General features: G+C 30.0%; 1 protein-coding gene across 1 annotated transcript in view; it reads left to right on the plus strand.

Annotated features, from left to right (window-relative positions):
- The first annotated feature begins 7811 nt into the window (after positions 1-7811).
- Positions 7812-20637, plus strand: part of LOC132729872 (dipeptidyl peptidase 4-like) — a 168279-nt gene continuing 155453 nt past the window's right edge. The window contains exon 1 of the mRNA XM_060715704.1: positions 7812-8428. Within this exon, the coding sequence (XP_060571687.1) occupies positions 8252-8428 (177 nt within the window). The 5' untranslated portion in view covers positions 7812-8251. The remainder of the gene's footprint in view (positions 8429-20637) is intronic.

The following is a 20637-nucleotide window of genomic DNA, read 5'->3' on the forward strand; positions in this document are numbered from 1 at the left end:
ACATAAAATTTGTTCCCAAAGAACAGTTCCTAGTTCTAAGCAGGACAAATTTAGGACAACGGAGTAATGAGTAATAACTGACTTGTTTACAGTGACATCATAAGCCACTTGACACTCTTAAAACATCTCTAGCAAAACATTCCGTTACTATTGGTACAATAATTGGGATGGGAAAAATAAATGTATTTCTGCCCTAGAAGACGAAACGAAAGCATACATCTGTTTACATTATAGTTGCTCTTGGAAAGTAGAAATACGTTCTCACATTTAATGTTATTTGTCATGAAATGTTGTATGCATTTGAGGAGAACGTTTGGCTAATTCACTTTCTTCGGATACAAAGCGAATGTGGTGATCACACTTTTGCAACAATCGCTGGATTTTTCCCCTAAGTCATTTGTTATTTGTTACCGTACATAAGCTGCAGAACTACAGATAACTCATTACAAAAGCTTCTGGTATCTACAAAATTGATTACTCCTTTTAAATGTGTTTTGCTATAAAGTCAAAGTACATTTTCAACATCGTCCAAGTTGTGACCAAAAGTCAGACGAATTTTTAATCGTAAAATTCAACGGAAAAAAGTCATTTTATAAGACATTTTACTAGAAGTTGAATGCCATGTTCAGCGAAAATTATTCGTTAGATGGCATTTTAGGAATATCTAGGGGCAATTAGTGAAGGTAAAGTCCGCTCATATGATAAAAATATAGAACAGAACTTGTTTGAAATCAACAGTATTCTGTTCCAGTAAGTTGATTATTTAGTTGTGTTTTATCTTTTTTATTAATCGGATTTTCTTCTACTTGAATTGACGGTGTTAAAGTTCAGATGCAAAAGAAATAAAAAAGAAATTCAATTCTAAAACTCATAAAAATGATAGATTAAATGCAAATTTGCACGAGGATCTTTATTCAAATTGCAGCTCTGACCATTGCAAAATATTAGTTCCAATACAATGTCACTTGCATTTTTTAATTAAAAAATAATGTGTTTTGTTTGCACGATTTTATGTTTTCCTAAAAAGAACTCATGACATGTAACATCGTCCTCTGCAAATTCTGTTTCGACATGGCAATATATTTAATGAACCAAAATGGTATACCTTTTCACTAAATAAGGCTCTCAAGTGAATAGACAACTAGCGTTGAACGAGAATACACAATTATCTCAACCGGTCACTAAATTTGCTTATTTACTGAGGATAATTAAATGGAAATTCAGACCTAACTTCGCATATGAATCATATGGCATAAAGCAAAAATATAACTGGAATTGTATGATATCAGTTGAAAAACATTCTATTTTTATCTGAAACAGCTAGTTATCAAGAATGTTACTTAAATGTAATCTTAGTCGAAACGTATGTTTTATGTCTGAAGTTCTCGTGGTAATCGGCGCTAATAGAATTATAAAGCCATTAAAACATGAAGTTAATATGGAAAAGTCAGACAGTATGATAATTTGATAATCCCACGTTGACATTGTAAAAGTGATGATGTTAACGATTTTAGCTGAGAACGTAGTTAACTAGATATATAGTGCACTTAAACCAGTACGGTGATTTGTGCGGATGTTTTATAGTAAATCATACGCGTTTTGTTGTAATTTTGAAGTCACATTTTTGCATAAATTGTGTTTAACTACAGTATAAACATTATAAGAACGGTTCAAGAATTATTTCGATTCGGCATAACTACTGCGTCATTAGCCATTATTCGTTATATGTTAAAAATGTACGGATCGTGCGATATAATTCAAATTAGGTATTTAAGGTCCTAAATATCAAATCCTACTTTGATATCTCTTTTGTTTGATAGAACAGTTTACAGTAAATTTACTTGCTGCACATTGATTGATGTTTAGTGTAAACAGCAAACGTTTCTGCAGTTCCATCATGCAACATTAAACCTTCCACGCAGCAAGATGCGTCTGCTAATGGGCAAAAACAGTGCTGTACTTGTCGATTTCGACGTAGTTTAATTATGAATCAGCTATTATAATGACTCACTGAAAAAGTCAAATATGTTTAAACTGTAATTCAACAGCTGCTTAGTTATTTATATACACAGGTATGATACCTAGTCATTAGCTGTATGTCCAGAACTACATGTACAGTTGTCTAGACACTTTTAGAAAAAACAGGAAGTGTAATTAAATGTATCAATGCTTTAAAACTTCAAATCTCCATTGCATGTGTTTGATTCACCCAGCCCCTGTCCCATATGTATACTAGTTTTAGTTCTGTGCTTTTCTTTGGTGCTTAGTTTGTCCTTAGTGTCAGGATATTGTAGAGAACTTACCTGTTTCTTCGTCTCTCTGAAGTCGATTGTTTAATGGGAGCATTTTACATTTTACTGTCTAATATTATTTTTTCCAAGTATAACATATTTGTTGATTTCGGTCAATTATGTCATTTTTATCTTAAATTTTGTTTTTAAAATACAAAATGTAACTCTTGTTTTTCTTCAATTGGTAGTTGTCTTTAATTTTCTGAGCACTGTCCCAGCTAATCACCGAAGCCATGTGTTTTCTTTTAAAGTGCATTGCTTTGTTTTCAATCTGAGCTTTTGGCTTCAGTAATTTAAATAGTTTTGATCGAAAACACTTGTCAGTGGTAAGAAACTTGGGGAACCTTTATGCGTTATACAGGGACAACCGCGTAGGACATTGTTTGAGAATATGGTTCTATTTTCCCTGCGTTAACTAACCTTTTAAAGATAGGATGTACTGAAAAAAACACAGTTGATTAACATATTAGAGATATTACTCAACAACTTTCTCAAAATTGATATATTAAGATGTAAATAATATTGTTTCCATTGTTGTGTTACTTTTATCGTATCTTAACAGTACCATACTTATATTTCATACATTATACTTCAGAATGACCGGCATTTCAATGATATACGTTATTAATTATTGGCTTCGTTCAAGCTTTTGAAAAACTTTTAAGCACTTCAAATAGCCTGCAATTTATTATTTTAATCAGTCGATTTATTTAACAACACTCCGCTTAATTCTTTGAGGCAACATAGAAACAATTAAGTACTTATAAGATTATACTACAAAATTGTCTGTAATCTTTATTGATCACTGGGTCTGGTAATTAAAGCTTTGTTTGATCATCCAACAAAATGCAAGATATATCCTGACCATTCCTTCGGAATCTTTCCTAGACTTTCCTATTTTATTTCCAGATTAATGATATATCTCGGAGCAATTTAATACTGCTGAATGTTTACAGCGCAAAAAGTAACATATCAATTATTTACAGGCTACAGTCGCTGAATAGTTCAAAGGAACATTTTTGATAAGACGACAATTGTTTTGTTTTGATGTATGACATAAAAATCAGATCGCTAAAGACTTAATGCCTAGAAAATAATAAATATTTCTTTCAGCGTTAAATGTGAAATTATTTATGATACAAGTGGAGCAAATGTGTAGTTCTAAGTTACAAACGTCTTTAGAAGTTCTTCTAACAAACATTTTTGTAAGTAAAAAATCGGCCAATTGCTTCTTTTTTAAAATCATTGCAATTACGTTGAAATATGCATTTACTCGTAGATGATAGCGTTTTGTCCATATTCACTCAATAGATGTATACTATATTTAGAACAAGTGATTGTGGTTATTTGATATCAATAATTCAATATTATATCATACATTATCACGTACCGATCTGTCACTCTGATATATATAGACACTAACTAATTGATTGATAAAGTAGTCTTGATAGAACAGACATAATTTAATCAAAAAGTTGTTGTTTCGGCATTAAGAAAAACTGTTTGATGCACACATAAACAAATACCACTATTTATTTTGATGAAAATGATTACAGATATTAAACTTCTTCAAAACTGAATGATCATTACGCCAATGTATGTCACATTCACTATGTATATACTTTGTTTCGGTGTTCTAAATGAGACCAGAGATCAATACCAGTTTTTGGAAATTAATTATTAATGTGCAAGAACAAAATAGTTAAGAGGAGTAGTTGTTACAGACAATGGACCTTTCCGGTGTTTACAGTTTTATGTAAATTGGTTAACTTGTTATCCAATTGCTACACTGAGATAATACATAGTCGCTGGTTGACCTAGTTTGCACAAAAGCACATATGGTTATGTTTGTGATACTGTTTGTGAGCAGTTGACCTAGCAATGAATGGAAAAGATGTGGCTAAATGTTCCGCTACGACAAACCGGAAAGGTCCATATTAAAAAACGTATACAAGAAGATAATCCGATAGAAAACATTCTGGACAGCTTATTGGTTTGTTCATAATAATTGTTGAAAATTGTGGAAAGAAAAGTTATCGATTTGTCATACCTTTTGATATAGTACTAAACTCGACACATTATTGAAATACACTAAAAAGGAGACTATTTTTACGAGACTTGGTCTTCCGTTCTTATCATTTCCTTGAATATAAAACTGTATGATTTGTATTGTTTTTGTATATATGTAAATGTATGTATTCGGGTAAAAAATGTTTTTAAAAACTTAAAGTCGAGGAAACGACTTTTGACTGTAAATTATTACACGTATATTCCTTGAAGTGTATTTTGGGCACTAAACTACAAGAATCAAGAGAAACATTACAGCGACCTTATAATTAGTTAAATGTAAACTAGCATTCATTTTAGTCAGTCATAATTGCCCTTATATACTGCAAGCGATTTGTAAAAGAAATGTGTTTATACCCTCTATTTGAATCAGTAAAGGTCTGACGGTTTTAACCTTTGTAAATATAATGTAGAAATACTTGTTCTTAACTATTTCAGGTCCATAGGTTAAATAAATCATGTCATTGTGACAAACGTTCACGGTAAATAGTATTTTAAAACTAAAAGCAATATTATTTCTATCATCAGAGGAACAATTAAGCAATGAAAGTACTGAATTCTAGTTTCAGCAATTCATTTGCAAACATTGGCATCTTAACAGGTTACCTAATATCGGTTTCATTTTTGTTTTGTCTTTTAACTTAATCTAATGGAAGGTGTTATTCTTGGAATACACGGGAGAACAACCATTAAAGTTAAAATGTTCATCAGTTCTCCACGATAGTTTTTTTTTATACCAGAGCAGCTTTGTTTAATTGTTTCTGGGTCAGTGTCATTCTCAAACAATTTGTCTAACATAAAAAAAATGTATGCACCTAATATTATATTCGTATAAAATTGTTTCCGCTTGGAATGAATGACAATGAAATAATTAAAAACAAAATGAAGAAACCCGGAGATGAAATGGTTTAATTATAATAGTTTTCTATACAAAGTTTTAGATTAATCTTGATTTCAGCTATAAAGCATGGTAACTTTGGAAAATATTTAACATATACATTTATTTTCTTCTGCGCGTTTATTTTCTAGCATGCCTTGCTGTTATAAACATTAATGTTACAAATGAATTTAATAGTTAAAAAAAGTAATATACTGTCATTATAACTTGTCCAACAGAGCAAAATGGGCAAAAGATAGTATTATATGTGCTAAATACGAGTAAGTATTTTATTGGAAGCTGTAACACGATACCAAAAATAAAGAAAATTTGAATAATACAAACGACTGTATTTGCAGACATAATGGGTGTTTAAACAATTTCACTGATCTGTAAAATCAATGAATTAGTAGATCATTTACCCTGACCTGACAACAATGATTATAGTTTCATTTTAGTTCAAAATAAATAACAGGCTATCAGCTACCATTTGGACAGTTCGCATATTTTATGTCATATATGTCTCTTTAATAGTACCTTTTAAAGACAATGTATATCATGAACTTACTGAGATAAAAACGTGCTTAACATGAAATGAAGATTTGACAAGTATTAATGATACAATTAATTATATATGTCTTCAATATAATTCGTTACCAGACGATTCCAAAATTTGGTATATTTAGGATTTCTGAAGGAGATTAACTTAATAACCCTCACGTCTTGATAGAGTACTAATAGTTCTACATAATAGGAACGAAAGTTGATTATGCTAGAATTTGTTATGAAAGTGAAAATTTAGAATAGGATATTAAGAGAAATGAAAGAAATGTTTTACCCTTAAATCACATATCAAATTTATTCTGATTGAATTTTGCACTCAACTATTTATCGATTTAGGAAAACAGATCGTCATCAGTTTCCAATGAATACTTTGAACTGTTTTGTCATGACTATTTCCTGTAAACAAAACGTGTTTAGAACACTAGACGATGAAATGTGTTCTTTTTATTTATTTCACGAAACCATGCTAATTACAATTCGTAATGGATTGAACATCCTTGAGAATAATTGCTTTCTTTGGTCTTAATTTATGGAAACAAGTGGAAATATTTCACAAACATATGTATTTTAAAACTATCATGAATCATTCTTTCCTTATACAAAGTGCATGTTAAAGCACATTTCTTATTTTAATATATCTGTCATAACTACATCTTTTCAAAGATGAAAGAACTAAAACACTCAGAAGAAGGAGGTCTGCCTAAAATTGATATAAACACTCGTATTTTTACTCGTATATATCGACTATTTCGTTCTCTTTTATTGTACAAGTTAAATAAGATAGAAAAATATTCATCAAAAAAATCATTAGAACGCATAACACTCTTGCCGGGATGGATTTTATCCTTACCAATACCTGTAGAGTGTGCTTTGGTTATAGTTAGTCATTATAAAAAAAACACTAGCAATCACCAGAAACATTATTCAACGATAAAAAAGGGTTTTAAAATAAACATTTCAAATAAAATATCTCTTTTAAAATGTTATTCACATACTCGCTATTCTGGAAATGTTAAGAGTGCGATAAGTAATAGAAAGAGCATCGAAACACGAGGATATCTTATTTGTATGAGGGGGCGAACCCCCCGAGTATAAATCAGATTGCCGAGTGTTTTGATGTTCTTTCTATTACTTATCGCACTCTTAACATTTCCAGAATAGCGAATGAAATGAACCAATCAATGGGCATGCTCTGGAGTGCGGGTAACTAATACCTGCACTCCAGTTAACATGCTGTGCATGTATATGTATACGATTTAACTCTGTCACATTTTCAACAGAAATGTCCCCAAACTATGATACAAGCAAGTATATGTGCAGTGACAAGTAAACGTAAAAAATGTTGTAAAATGTTTTTTTAATCTTTTAAATGGAATTCTTCAGACAGTTTGCATATTTAGCGTTAAGCCATCGACACGTGTCACGTTTTTGTAAATATTTTTATCATTGTGTAATATGCCATGGACAATATAATAATATCTATTTAAATATATTTTGCTGCTTCTAGAAGACCAATAGTTAAGAGAGAGCGTTCGTGTTATTATTGGATGTTTACCAATTCAACAGATTGTCTGTGTGCGATAACGTTTCGTGGATAAATATTGCAGCATAAATAGCAGACTGCAGTATTACTTAAAGCATCAGAACAGTAACAGCGACTCTTAAAATTTAAAAGTAAAAGACTCCAATCTTTGTTCTCGGATGATTATTTAATTCGGATTATTGATTGTTAACTTGTGTTGAATCATAGCAAGTGGAATGTTATAACCAATGATGCATTCATGGTGAATTTCTGGTAAATTATTTGTAAACAGTTTATGTTACAGTAAAAGTCTTAGAATACAAATGTTTAGCAGAGTTCATGAAACGGAATATAAGCATGCAATATATGAAAGGAAACGGTGTGATTTCGGGAATATCTAAATGAAATAAAACGGTTGTCCCCAGTCCGTGTCCTTATTTCTTCAACGTTATGAAAGCTGTGGATTAAAATCTGGCGATGGTTTTTTCGTCATTAGTCGTTTTTTCTTCGAGCAAATGTGTTACTTTCATATTTCTTATATACGCAAACGCGTGTAAGTTATACGTTTTGTCTTTGTGTATTTAACGTGTCACCTAAACTGTAAAATTATTGTGTTCCGAAGAGTGTAAACACAGCTTTGGGAGAAACAGAAATGGTGATGCAAGTGAAAATGTGTATGTTAACATATAAAGTCATGGGAAGATTAACGATATATTTATCTGAGCGTGTGTACGTCCGTGATTATTGATATCATTTAGAGTAATATGTTATACCATTCAAAGTTAAATATGATATGTAATTATATCAAACAAAGTAGTAAAACAGAATAATGCATGTGAAAGATTAATGCAAAATAAATTTCTGTAAAATATATATATAAAGTAAGGAGGAAAGGAAAATTGGGTTTAATTTCAAACAGCAAGGCTTAAAATGCATCAATTTCATAATACAAACAATTATAAAGGTGTGGATACTGCAGCTTTGAAGAAGTTTGGTCAAACTTGTGCAAAAACTCCCACAGTTGTCGGTCTTCAGCTCAGGAAAATTCGAGACCCACAGATTATAATAATTCGGAATAAATATACAAAAGAAATCGTGGATTTGGAGGTATGTTAAACTTGTTATTTCTAACCATTGATGTTTTTATTTTGTTATCTTAATTTCAGGCTAATCAGTCATTAAAACTATTATATCATTATTTTTTACTCGACTGTCTCCTTTGAATTTCATTTGATTTTAATTAAATTTGGATATTAAGATAAAAGAAAGATTATGCTGATTTGCAGAAAGGATATTATATGCATATATCTTTCAATGTAATATATCAGGTTTCTCTTGATCGAATAATGTATTCATACAATCATTTTGTTGATGGGTTTTTGGTTTAAAATCAAGTAAACGGGCATTGTTTGTGCTATTATGCCAGACGACTACTAGTAGAATTAGTTCAATCCGACATCATAATGATAATGTCGACAAGAAAAATTGAACTGTAATGTTGATCCCGATGTTAAACAATTAAATTATTAATTTCATACCACTTTTTTCAGTTTAAAAATGATTTAATAAATTACATTTTAGAAAAATAATCAATTTTAATATTTGATTCAAATTACTAGACGGAAGCATGTTATTTTTTCTAAATCAACGTTGACTTTCCTTTAGTGTCTAATAGACACGCACAAAGTCTACATTAACAAGTAAGTAATGAATGGTATTCGTCATTAAATGTGCATTACAGTATCTTAGAAAATAATTATAAAATCGATGCCGTTTCACAGATTCTAGATAAATACAGGGACTTATCACTAAAATTGTCTTTGTATCACTTCCACAATAGAGTTTTTTTTAAATTACAGCTTCGGTACCTCATTTTAGTATTTAAAATCGCAGTGTTTGCTTGTAAATGTTTCTTATCTAAATACTTAGTATTATTTTGCATTTGCGTGAACATTTGTACCTTTAAAGCTTTATTAATATTGAACATAATTATTTTGTATATGTAAAAAATATGCACCGAATAGTAAATATCAATGTGTTGGTAACATTTTAGGAATAAGTAATAATTACTTTGAATTTATATTCCGTATGTCATTGTACTCCAGATTCATCTTCAGTAATTATAATTGTAATATATAAAACATGTAAACATATTGAAGGTCCATTAAACTTCGAAAATGCTTTCATTTGTCTTAAAACAAACATTTTACTTTTATTTTTAGTGTAAACAATCATTTTGTTTTTATTTTCGGTGTCCTGATATAGTTTTTCTAAAAGTTACTCATTGGCCAAAGACCTGAACCGTTTTTGTTTTTTTTTTTGCATTTTAGCAGTTGGTAATATATGGTGATAACTTATTTTGTAAGAAAGTCAAAGTACCAGTTTTACTTTTATCACAACTAATTTAACATTAAATGCTATTTTTCCAGGTGATCTAAGTACATGATGGCAGTATTATAGAAACATAATTATTTGAACTTTCAACAAAAGGAAACAAATGTTCTTTTCTAATGCTTGATATGCCTTTAACAATACCTTACCAATAGATTCCCTCATTAGAGGAAACGTATCATAACACGATCTTCCATATTTAATTTAATTCTTGTATATTTTAAGAAATGTATCATATAATACATTATGTGTTGTCTTTTACTTTATTTGTTCAAATCTTAGAGGATAAGGAATAAATCAAGCCGTTGAGACAAAACACACAATTAAATGTCTTGTGAAGGATGAGACATCTTTCTTGAGGACGTTTTAATAGATAAAACTGGTCTCAAATGTATATTTCTTAGTTCTTAGCGAGGGAAAATCAAATACAACATATCCTTATTTAGATGACTAATTACATTCTTTTTATAAGTCATTCGTAGTATTTTAAAGAAATCGGTTAAAAACAGCATTATATTATCGGTACAATATTAAAGAGAGCGAAGTATACTTAGAAGAAAAATGTAACGCTTAGTGACATAATTAACCATCATGGAATAAATATACGTACATACATCTACAATAATTGTAAACACTAGGAAGTTTATAAGAACTGAAAAACTTTTCATGAAATAAATTGAATGTTAAAAATTCCATGATGTAATACCTGTTAACTGTACAAACTTCTTGTGTCAATAAAAAAATATTTGTGTTAAATTTTTTATTATTTTTTTATTGTACGGATACAAATACACACAATATTTTTCCATCTATCCACCTCCTGGTGATTTCATGTTTATATATATCATAGGATATAAACAGCTAATTTTGTGTCATTTTTAGTTTTGCTGAACACTTCAAAACTTTTGTTACAACGAGTCCAATAATTTATCTCTAATTACTAAAGAAAATGGTTGCAGAAGATGTTATGACTGGTTAAGGCACGGAATAATGTCTGTCATTTCACAAAGGCAACTATAATAAATTAATGTTGAACCGTACAAAATCTATTTGAAGGCTTCATTACTTCAATAACAAGCCTTAAAATGTTCACTGACTTTGTAAAACATTTTTACATACGAAAGCGTATTTCTATAAAGTATCGTTTGATGCCATTTGTCATGAGATGCTAATTTACCTAAAACGAGAGTGTTTGGTTAATTTACTCCTTCGCATACAAAGCAAATTTCGATATTAAACCTTAGAAACACGCTAACAATGTTCCTTAATTTGTTTCTAATTAGATTCTTCATTTATTTAACTGCAGTTAAGACGATTCGTGACATTACAATTTCGTTTCATCTAAACAAATTTTATAACTCTCTTTAAAATTGTTTTACTACTTAATAGGAGTGAGATTATAATATAGATCTTCAGACTTCTTTCTGGATTTACAACCGCAATTCGCAAACGAAAGTCAGAACCAATAAATGTTTATTGGTAAAAGAAACGAACGAAATACGTATTTGAACGCTGCATTTTGTGTTTTACGTTAACATTTCTTTAGATGAAGTTGTAAGAAACATACTAATAAGTAAGATGTATCAAGTCCCTGACATGTTTTCCTATCTTTTGACGTGAAAGTGTTTCTAATATATTACAATATAAAAATAATCTAGTTATCAATTAAAAAATCATTTGACGTTTTTTGTTTGTTTGTTTGCTTGTTGTTTTTTAAGTTGGATTTTTTAACTTCGACGTTTATTACGATAAAATACATGTATCAGCTGATTAAACATTATGAATTATGATTGTGATGCACCTGCAAATCTAGATAAATTATGATTTAAAGGTTGATTTCAAACTTTCATTATATTTTATGTTTAAGACATTTGTCTCCTTAAAAATGTACTACTTTAAAGCTAGTCAACTTTTAAGAATCGATATTCTGTTACTGCTGAAATATCTTTTACTTTTAAAATAACGATTTCGTGATCATATTTTGTTTAACAGAATGTTAGTGTAAACCGTTTTAAAAAAACAATTTACATCGATAGATAGCAGACTACAGTATATCTCATTGTAAAGAGTTTGTTTTTCTTGCTTTCTGGTAAACATAAAGTTGACGGAAATAGTGAAAAAATAGAGAATTTTACTGTTGCTTAGCGAATACTTATGCAATTTAATGATGTAATATAAAACTTTACCCGCAACGTTTAAAACGTTTGGTTATTGACGAACAGTGTTGTTCTGGCATTTTTTGACGGCAAATTTTGCTTCAGAAACGAATGAATTTGTACATTTTAGAAAGAAAAACATTAATGGTATAATGTTTAAATAATGGTTTAAGGGCTTGTTAGATGAGAAAAAGTGCTTAATGTTATGTTTTATTTCTATAAAAATGGGATCTTCTTTATGATAATTCTTGTTATGATAATTATCATACCGCAACTAGTGAAATATTTATTTTCATACCACTTAATGAAAATAAATCCCATGTTTTTAGCAAACATTTGAATATCCCCTATAAAATACTTTCTTTTAATATGTCCGTCCTGAAATACAGACGGTCTAATTATTTGTTCATAATTCTGATGATTCATGATTCAGTTGCTAGGTTTCTTTTAGATTTTATAATGAGATATCATCTTAAAATGTATAACCTCGCCCCATTATGTCATCTTAACCTCTCATATTCTGTTTTTTTTTAATAGCTCTTACAGTTCTTTCGCTTGTATCAAGTATTTTGATGTCATGATTACATGAATAGCCGATGCCTTTAAAGTGTTTTTTCTTGTTTTCTATATGAACTTGTGGTCTGAGCAATATAAATGTTTTGATCGATAGAACAGTAATAGTTAAAAACACTATTTATAAGAGCCCATGTCGAGATAAGACATCGTTTGTTTATTCAGGTCTGTTGCCCTATATGAGCGTATGTTTAAAACGTAGCCACTGCTGTTTGATACAGATAAAAATGTATTGATAGCTTTAGCTTAAGCCCGTCATCTTTTTCCGATTGTCAAGCGCAATCTAGTAGAGCAATTTATTGTATTACTGTTTCGAGTACCAAAGACAATAACGTAAGTCTTTGTAATATTGATATTGAACTGCAATTGATTAATAAACACTATTATCATACACGATGTATGAAAATATATGTTTAAATAATGGACTGATAATTGTTTTCATGCAGAATGTTATAGTTTCGTCATAGATACCTTGGGGTGTTTTTTTTAAAGAACGTATCAGTTATATATTGCATACGTTATAAGTTTACATTATGTTAAAAAAATACTCACTTTTTAACTGTTCCTTAAGGACTAAGGAATTAATAATCCCGATAGACAAGAAAAGTTATAACAACAATTACGAAACATTTTTACAACTGTCTCACATCTTGTGACATTTTCTTACGAGAATACAACAAAACTAAACATCTTGTGACATTTTTTGACGAGAATACAACAAAACTTTGGTAAGGGAAAGGTTTCATAAAAGTCACAATACTAAACACTCGTTTTGATACAATTTAAGTGTCTTAATATCCCCTGGATCAAATATTGTGTTCTTTAAATTTGTCTACAAGCCATATTACAGTTCATCAACAGTTTGTTTACATTGTTAAATTTACATGAACTTCAATATTATCACTCCATTTAGTTAAAAAGAAATAGAAATATATATATTCTTCCTTAAAATCTATACTTTAGAATTATATAAATATAAAATCCAATTAAATGCATGTACAGTTCACAACGTAGTTAAATATGTGTTTATCTTGTTTATTTCTATTCTCTTTTATAAAGACATAAATTGTGATTGATTCAGGCTATATTCAGAATAAATAAGGACGATAGTTTGATTTCAATCATTAACGGCAATTTCATGACATTATCACAGCATCGTGTTATCACTTTGAACTATATTTAGAAAACTGATGTCAGTGCACTTTGTCAGATATGGAAAATTCAATTATTCTTGTTTTTTCTACATCAAATGATATTCTGGCCACATTGGCGTGAAAAGCGATTAACACGTATAACTACAATGTAGCTTTGTTTGTATCAGTACTAGTTTTGGTTCAATACCAATAATTTTATTTTGAAAATAAAAAAAAAAACAGTACCGTACATGTACCTTCAAATTTTCACTTTTGCTGCATACGCAATGTCAAACGACAATCCAAGATGAAAAAGTCGTATAGTTTAACAGGTCAGTACTGTAGCTATTTTGAACGAATTGCGTGCCTGGTCAAAATCTAATCCTGTTGTTTAATATTTAGTTAACTGTGAAACAATACAATTATCTTACGTCTTAAAATGAACATTTACACTTATAAGAACATATGAACATATACTAACTGTAACAACTACATTTCCATTTTGAACAACATCTCATAACATGGGTTTACCTCTTTCAATATTTTGTGTAAACCTTAGTAATGCCTCGGTATAACAGTACCAGTAGCACATTTTTGGACGGCATAACAGTACCCGTAGTAGCAAATTTTTGTTGTGAGCAAAACGAGTGCAATACGTAATCCAGTACCAGAACCAATAATGCATTTCTGCTTCCAACACAATTTAACTATATAAATTCTTTTACAACTAAATGATATTGATTTGTGCTAATGTTACATATCACAGCAATATAATTCTGATAATAATATCAGATTCATCTTAAATATCACGTGATCGGTATATACAGAGACACATAGATTACAATGTTATCCGAATTTTAAAAGGTCATTTGCACAATACACACATAATTAGAATATATAAATCTTTTCTTATTGAAAGCAGTTTAGAAATATGCAAGGCATTACGAATGATTATAAAACATTCAATCAAATTATTAATTTATATTTCATGATCCTATAACACATTTTTATGGTTTTATATTATAAATATAATGCTCAAATGAAGATTTGTCAATATTGTAAGTTCCAAAAAGCATATAAAGATATTACCGAATTTAACATTTCATGTAATTAAAAGGAGGTAATTACAAATTTATTTTCTATAAAGTCTAAGTCCAATTTTCAATAAGAAATGAATGCATATATTTTAATGATTACATATAATGTACACAAATATTTGCAGTACATATTTTACATATTCTTCATTGTTTGAAAATTGTTTTATGAAAATAATTATATACTTATATAAAATTTCAATTAAGTGAGGTATACAACCTCAATTACAACATACAGGATCTTTAAGAATATGAAAAAATTACATGTAAGTATTGCTGAAAAAATCAAAAATAGAGCAATGCCTAGGAAGACAGTTCAACTGTAACTTGACGACCATGCATGTTGCATAGTATTACTTAAGACATCACTCAACAACGTGACGACATGGCCGAGTGGTTAACGCGTCGGACTAGTAATCTAATAATCGCTAGCCGCATGGGTTCAATTCCCGTCGTTGGCAAGTCGTTCTTTCCTTGAGCAAAAAACTTCACACTCATTGCTCAGTACTGGTTGGTTCCAGGAACCGATTCGAAAGTGTGTCTATAAGCTTATAGCTTCCTACATAATCGAACTAAAATAAGTTCTGTATCAACAAACAAGCTGTCTTTATAATGATGGATCGTAGTCTTAGATTGCCAAGCCAATATTTATCTGCTGTGCTTATACATAATATTATAAACAATTCATAATAGTTAGGAAACAAACTCATGTATTACAAACATATCCAAACAGCAAATGATGACCAGAATATGAACACTTTCTCTATGACTTCTATAATACATGCACAATGTAGTTACTTATTCTTACTACTCATTAGAGGATACGAAGGATGGGTCATATATGTAGTTTTTAGTATTTCTTGTTTATAAACATTTCCTTAACCATGCTTATTGTCATAAATGTACTTGTTCATCTTTCAGTTTGGGCAAAAACATTCGTCTTTATAACCGAATTTTTTAAAATAAGTACGAGGGATGATCAAAAATTATCCGGACTTTGTAAATGATTCTTTACCTGATAAATGAATTTACATCAAAATACACGGACAATAAATCGGAATCTTTCCCCTAAATGATGCAAAAAATACTAACAAGAAATATCAACAAATAAAAAAGTTATGCTTTTATTGGCATGTACATGTAAAGCAATGCGGCGCACGGTATAACTAAAAATTGACGTTAACGACGTCACAAGCGTATTGTCCTTAACGGAGCAGCTTTTTATTCATACACGAAGTAGGCCAATACGTGGTACACATGTTATCCACTGCCTATATATATATATCTGTACAAGTCGGTATCATATTGTATTGTAATAGAATGGATGATGATAAAGAGTCCCTTTAGTTACGCAAACTCCCGTTCTTTCATTCTATAACTTGATTGCTGGAAAATGGAAAAATCGCACATGCAATAAACTACATTATGTTTTACAAATAATGTGAAATAATGCTGCTGAATGATAATGTATCATACATACAAAAAATAAAAGAATAATACAACTAAGAACAACATTGTCATTATTTTAAAATAAATAAAACGCATAGCCGAATTTGAACCGTGACCGCTAAATTGTTTACACAATTTCTCCGTACGACTACTGCGTAAATTAATAAAATCATTTATACAATTGTAAACCAAGAATACAATAAATATAATTAATGCATTAACAATTATCATTTAGAAATCCTTAGAGATGACTGCACCGTCCCGTAGCTACTGTCGAATATCACTGACAATGTCCGCAGTCAATCGATTGTCATTTTTCAACGTCTCTGCGATTGACGTCACCAACGTCATTGAAAATTTCTTCTTTCTGTCTCTCACTTACTTGTTTTCTATTTCTCTACTACCCTTTCTTTATCCTTTATGCTTATCAAAATCTATGCCGTGGCTTCCTGGAACTTTTCTCTTGTTAGCCATAATCTTTTTCTACGTTTTAGACAGCTTCTCGCCTTACTTTTGACAAACTTTTCTTATTGATCGATTTCCGAGACATTCCAACGACATAGTATTAACACGAGTATTTCTTTAACAAGTGACGTTTGAGTTGCGATTGCAAATATAAATATGATTTAAATGAAGTTATTTTTTCTGACATCGTCAAAGATATGGTTCATGACGTTTTGGTGTATTTTGAAATCTAAATTAGCCATATTGTAAAATATACGCAGCATAAAGCGCCGTATGTCAACACAAATTGACGCACTGCGCCGGTCGTGCGTTACCATGGTTTTTGAATTCGCTGTAACGGAGAAGCTAGTTGAGTTATCAGATTAGATATAGCATCAGTTTACAGGTATTGTTTTCCGATTAAGTGTGATATATAACAATAAGTGATAGGTTGAACATTCTTCAATTGACAGTCACAGTCCGGTTTATTTTTTATCATCCCTCGTACATACTAAAAAGCGAACAGTGTTAACAATGATAATACGGCTCGAGTGTGACGGCTGACCATGATCTGCAATGGTTGTATAGGTAATTTCTGTTGTCGCCAGCAAGCTCAGTGTCAAAGGACCATAAACACTAATAGCATCATCATATTTCTTTCGTTGTAGTATTTTCAGTGCATTCTTAAATTGGTATTTTGCTATCAAATTCTTCTATTCCAAAATAAATATAAAACATTATCATCATTATTATTATTATTATTATTATTATTATTATTATTATTATTTTTATTATTATTATTACTATTATTATTATCATCATTATTAATAATAATATTATCATCATCATCAACATTATTAGTATCATTATTCTTTTTATTATCATGATTATTATTAATTTTATTATTATTATTATTATTGTTGTTGTTGTTGTTGTATCATGTACAACTCTCTGTCAAAAAAGTAGCATCTGTTTTAATGAAGAATACCCAAATTATGAATTTTAGACGAAACCAAATAATAGTTTCCTTTCATGTTCAAGATTAACTTATGGTTCAATTTTAAAAGACTGGTAGGAACGTGAACTGTTCTCTCTATTCGTTCAGTTTGTTTGTTTGTTTGTTTTTGGGTTTTACGTCACATCGACACAGTATAGGTCATATCGCGACGCCTTTAGTTTAATCATATTTTATTGCTATATACATGTATATACAATACAGATACAAATTTTATATGTATTCTAAACAGCAAAAGCAAACGGGTTGGGCGTTTCCCGCTTTTTCTAGTAAAAGGGAAAAACCCAAAGGGGGTTCCGGGGCATTATTTCAGGCACGAACGGGCCAAACCCGAATAGAAAACCCCCGAAAGTTTCCGTAAGCTAAACTGGATAGGGTTCCTCACATGAAAAAAACCCAAAATTCCCCGTCGGGATTCCCAACCCTCCCCGGTGGAGGGGCCCAAATGGTTTTAAGTCAACACCTTTTAATTCCCGGGCCCCGGGGGGCGTACATTAAAAAGAAGAAAGATATACTGTTAAAAAACCCGGTTTTAATTTTTGGGCCCCCTACATGAGGGATTATGAATGGTGCAACATCCCTTTATCCCCCCTTAGCACCCGGGTTTTACGATACTCCCAAACTTTAAGAAAATTAAAAATGCTCGGTTTTAAAAAAGCTTTTTTTTCATAAACTTGCACTTCATCATTTTTCATGTAATATTCAAGTATTAGAGACAATCATTTAACAAGAATTTAAATGCAAAGTGTCGTTTAATTAAAAAAAAGATTTGTGTTCAATAAAACAACTGACAAAAGCCAATTTCACATCTATAAGTTATGCTCTGTATTACTTTATTTCTACCGTACTTCAACACATATGCTCAATTCTAATACAAAATTATATTATTTTCAAATAGGAATAGCGTATACAATTTTTGTACGCACAGTAAAACGTGGTGTTTTTACACAAAAATAGCTTTTTAAATTAATGAAAAGGCATTCAAATTAGACATGACCAAAGATGTCTTTCAATGGTCTAGCTGATGAATTATTCATTTCATACATTAACAAACAATCACTTTAGCACAGCGTTTGTTCATTACAATTTCAATTGTACACTGTATAATTTGTTTTTGACATAAGTTAAATAACGGATAATATTGGTTTTGAATGCCGTATTAATTTCCGTCCATAGATATTTCTAATAAACGGACAAGACAGCTCAGCGAAATTCATTAAACTACTCGGTCTGTATGATTGTGTAGGTTTCATGCACGTATTAGAAATCATTGTACTTTCTACTTCGTTACACAGCAGATATTTTTATTGGTTGTAACTTGGATATTATTGTTTCAAACAAATGTTTATAAAATCCTTTATAAACGAATTTTAAAAAATATATCAAAGGAATAAATCAAAATCAACAATGTAATTAAAAGAAAGTGTTATACTTCTTCGGTTAGACAATATCACGTATTGAAAATCATATGTGTGTCATTTGTACTTTGAATTATCCAAAAAATATTTAAAAACAAAATTCAGTACATTAATATACCAGTTAGTATGCAAGGGCGATTGATAACCCTACATATAGTTCTTTTTTCATATAACACTCTTGTGTGCCAATTTAATAGAAAACTTTTCATAGACTCACATTTCGCCGCTCCTGAAAGACCAATAGTAAAGATAGAGTTGCTGCTATAAAAGCGTGTTTATCAGTTTCAACAGATTGTTAGTGTATGACAGCGTTTCATAGATCAATGCAGAAGCGTTAAGTAGCAGACGACAATATCATACGTGCTTTGTTGTACAAGTTGGCTCAAATAAAATAGCAAAAAAATGGAATATAGTGAATTGCAATTCATAAAGTAGTGGAATAAGTGAAATTATGAATATAATTTAAATACAACTATAAACTTTGATAGTTAAAATCTATTTGTGTTCTAGTAAAATAAAGAAAAAATGTGTAAAAAAATTTTAAAAAATACACTAAAATTAATTTTTTAGCCAAAAATTAAAAACTTTAGATTTTTTTTTGGTTTTTTATTTCAAATTGTCACGGTCTGGGTTTTAGTCCCGGAAAACAAAAACTCTTAAAAAATGTACGTTAAAAAAAAAAAATAATCAACAAATGATTTTCTTAAATAAGAAAGATACCCTTTTTTTTAAAAATGTGACAATAGAAAATTTTAGGTTTAAAAAGATCAGATGGTTGCCTATCTAGAAAATCTTTAAAAATATTTCTATTCATTTCAATAAAATGTTCTTACAAAATTCGTTATGAAGCAATCATCAATCCATTAACCCTTTTGTTTTGTGAGTTCAAAACACTATTGTGTGATCCGTGTATAATATAAAATTAAGCTTTCAGTTGAATATAATCTTTACAATTATTCTGATTGCTTCTTTTTTGTGACAATTATATTTGAACTCGATCTCTCGCGTTCCTATGTAACATGGTTATATGCAAAAAATATTGTCTTTCCAGTTATTGGAGAAAAAAAGGCTGGATTATAGAGAGGCGACAGTAGTATTTAACGAAGAGAGAGAAAGAGACAATGTTAATGTTTTATGATGTTTTTGTCTAGAATTTACTATGACAAAATTTATAACATACATGTGTACATTTATTGAATTGTCTACACGCGACAAAACAAACTATGGATATTACTTGTACTGCAGATAAAAAATGTTCAAGTTGAAAAGAAGTAAATAAATGTTATTGCAAATTTGAATAACTGTAAATATGTGAAACGTATCAAAATATTCTTAAAATGTTATAAAAACAAACTATACCCTAAGATAGAAAATAAACTGGAACAAAATGCATCAGTTTCACAATACAAACAGTTTTAAAGGTGTGAATACTGCAGCATTAAAGAAATTTGGTCAAACATGTGCAAAATCTCCCACAGTTGTTGGTCTACAACTCAGGAAAATTAGAGACCCTCAGATAATTATTATAAGGAATAAATATACGAAAGAAATCGTGGATTTAGAGGTAAGTGTGTTCATGTATCTTTATGAAGAAGGCAAAAACTTGTGTAATTTTTTATTTGATTTGGTTTCGTTGTATTCCG

The sequence above is a fragment of the Ruditapes philippinarum genome, unplaced genomic scaffold (assembly GCF_026571515.1).
Source record: "Ruditapes philippinarum isolate M1 unplaced genomic scaffold, ASM2657151v2 ctg3532_1_1_1_1, whole genome shotgun sequence".
NCBI classification, from domain to species: domain Eukaryota; kingdom Metazoa; phylum Mollusca; class Bivalvia; order Venerida; family Veneridae; genus Ruditapes; species Ruditapes philippinarum.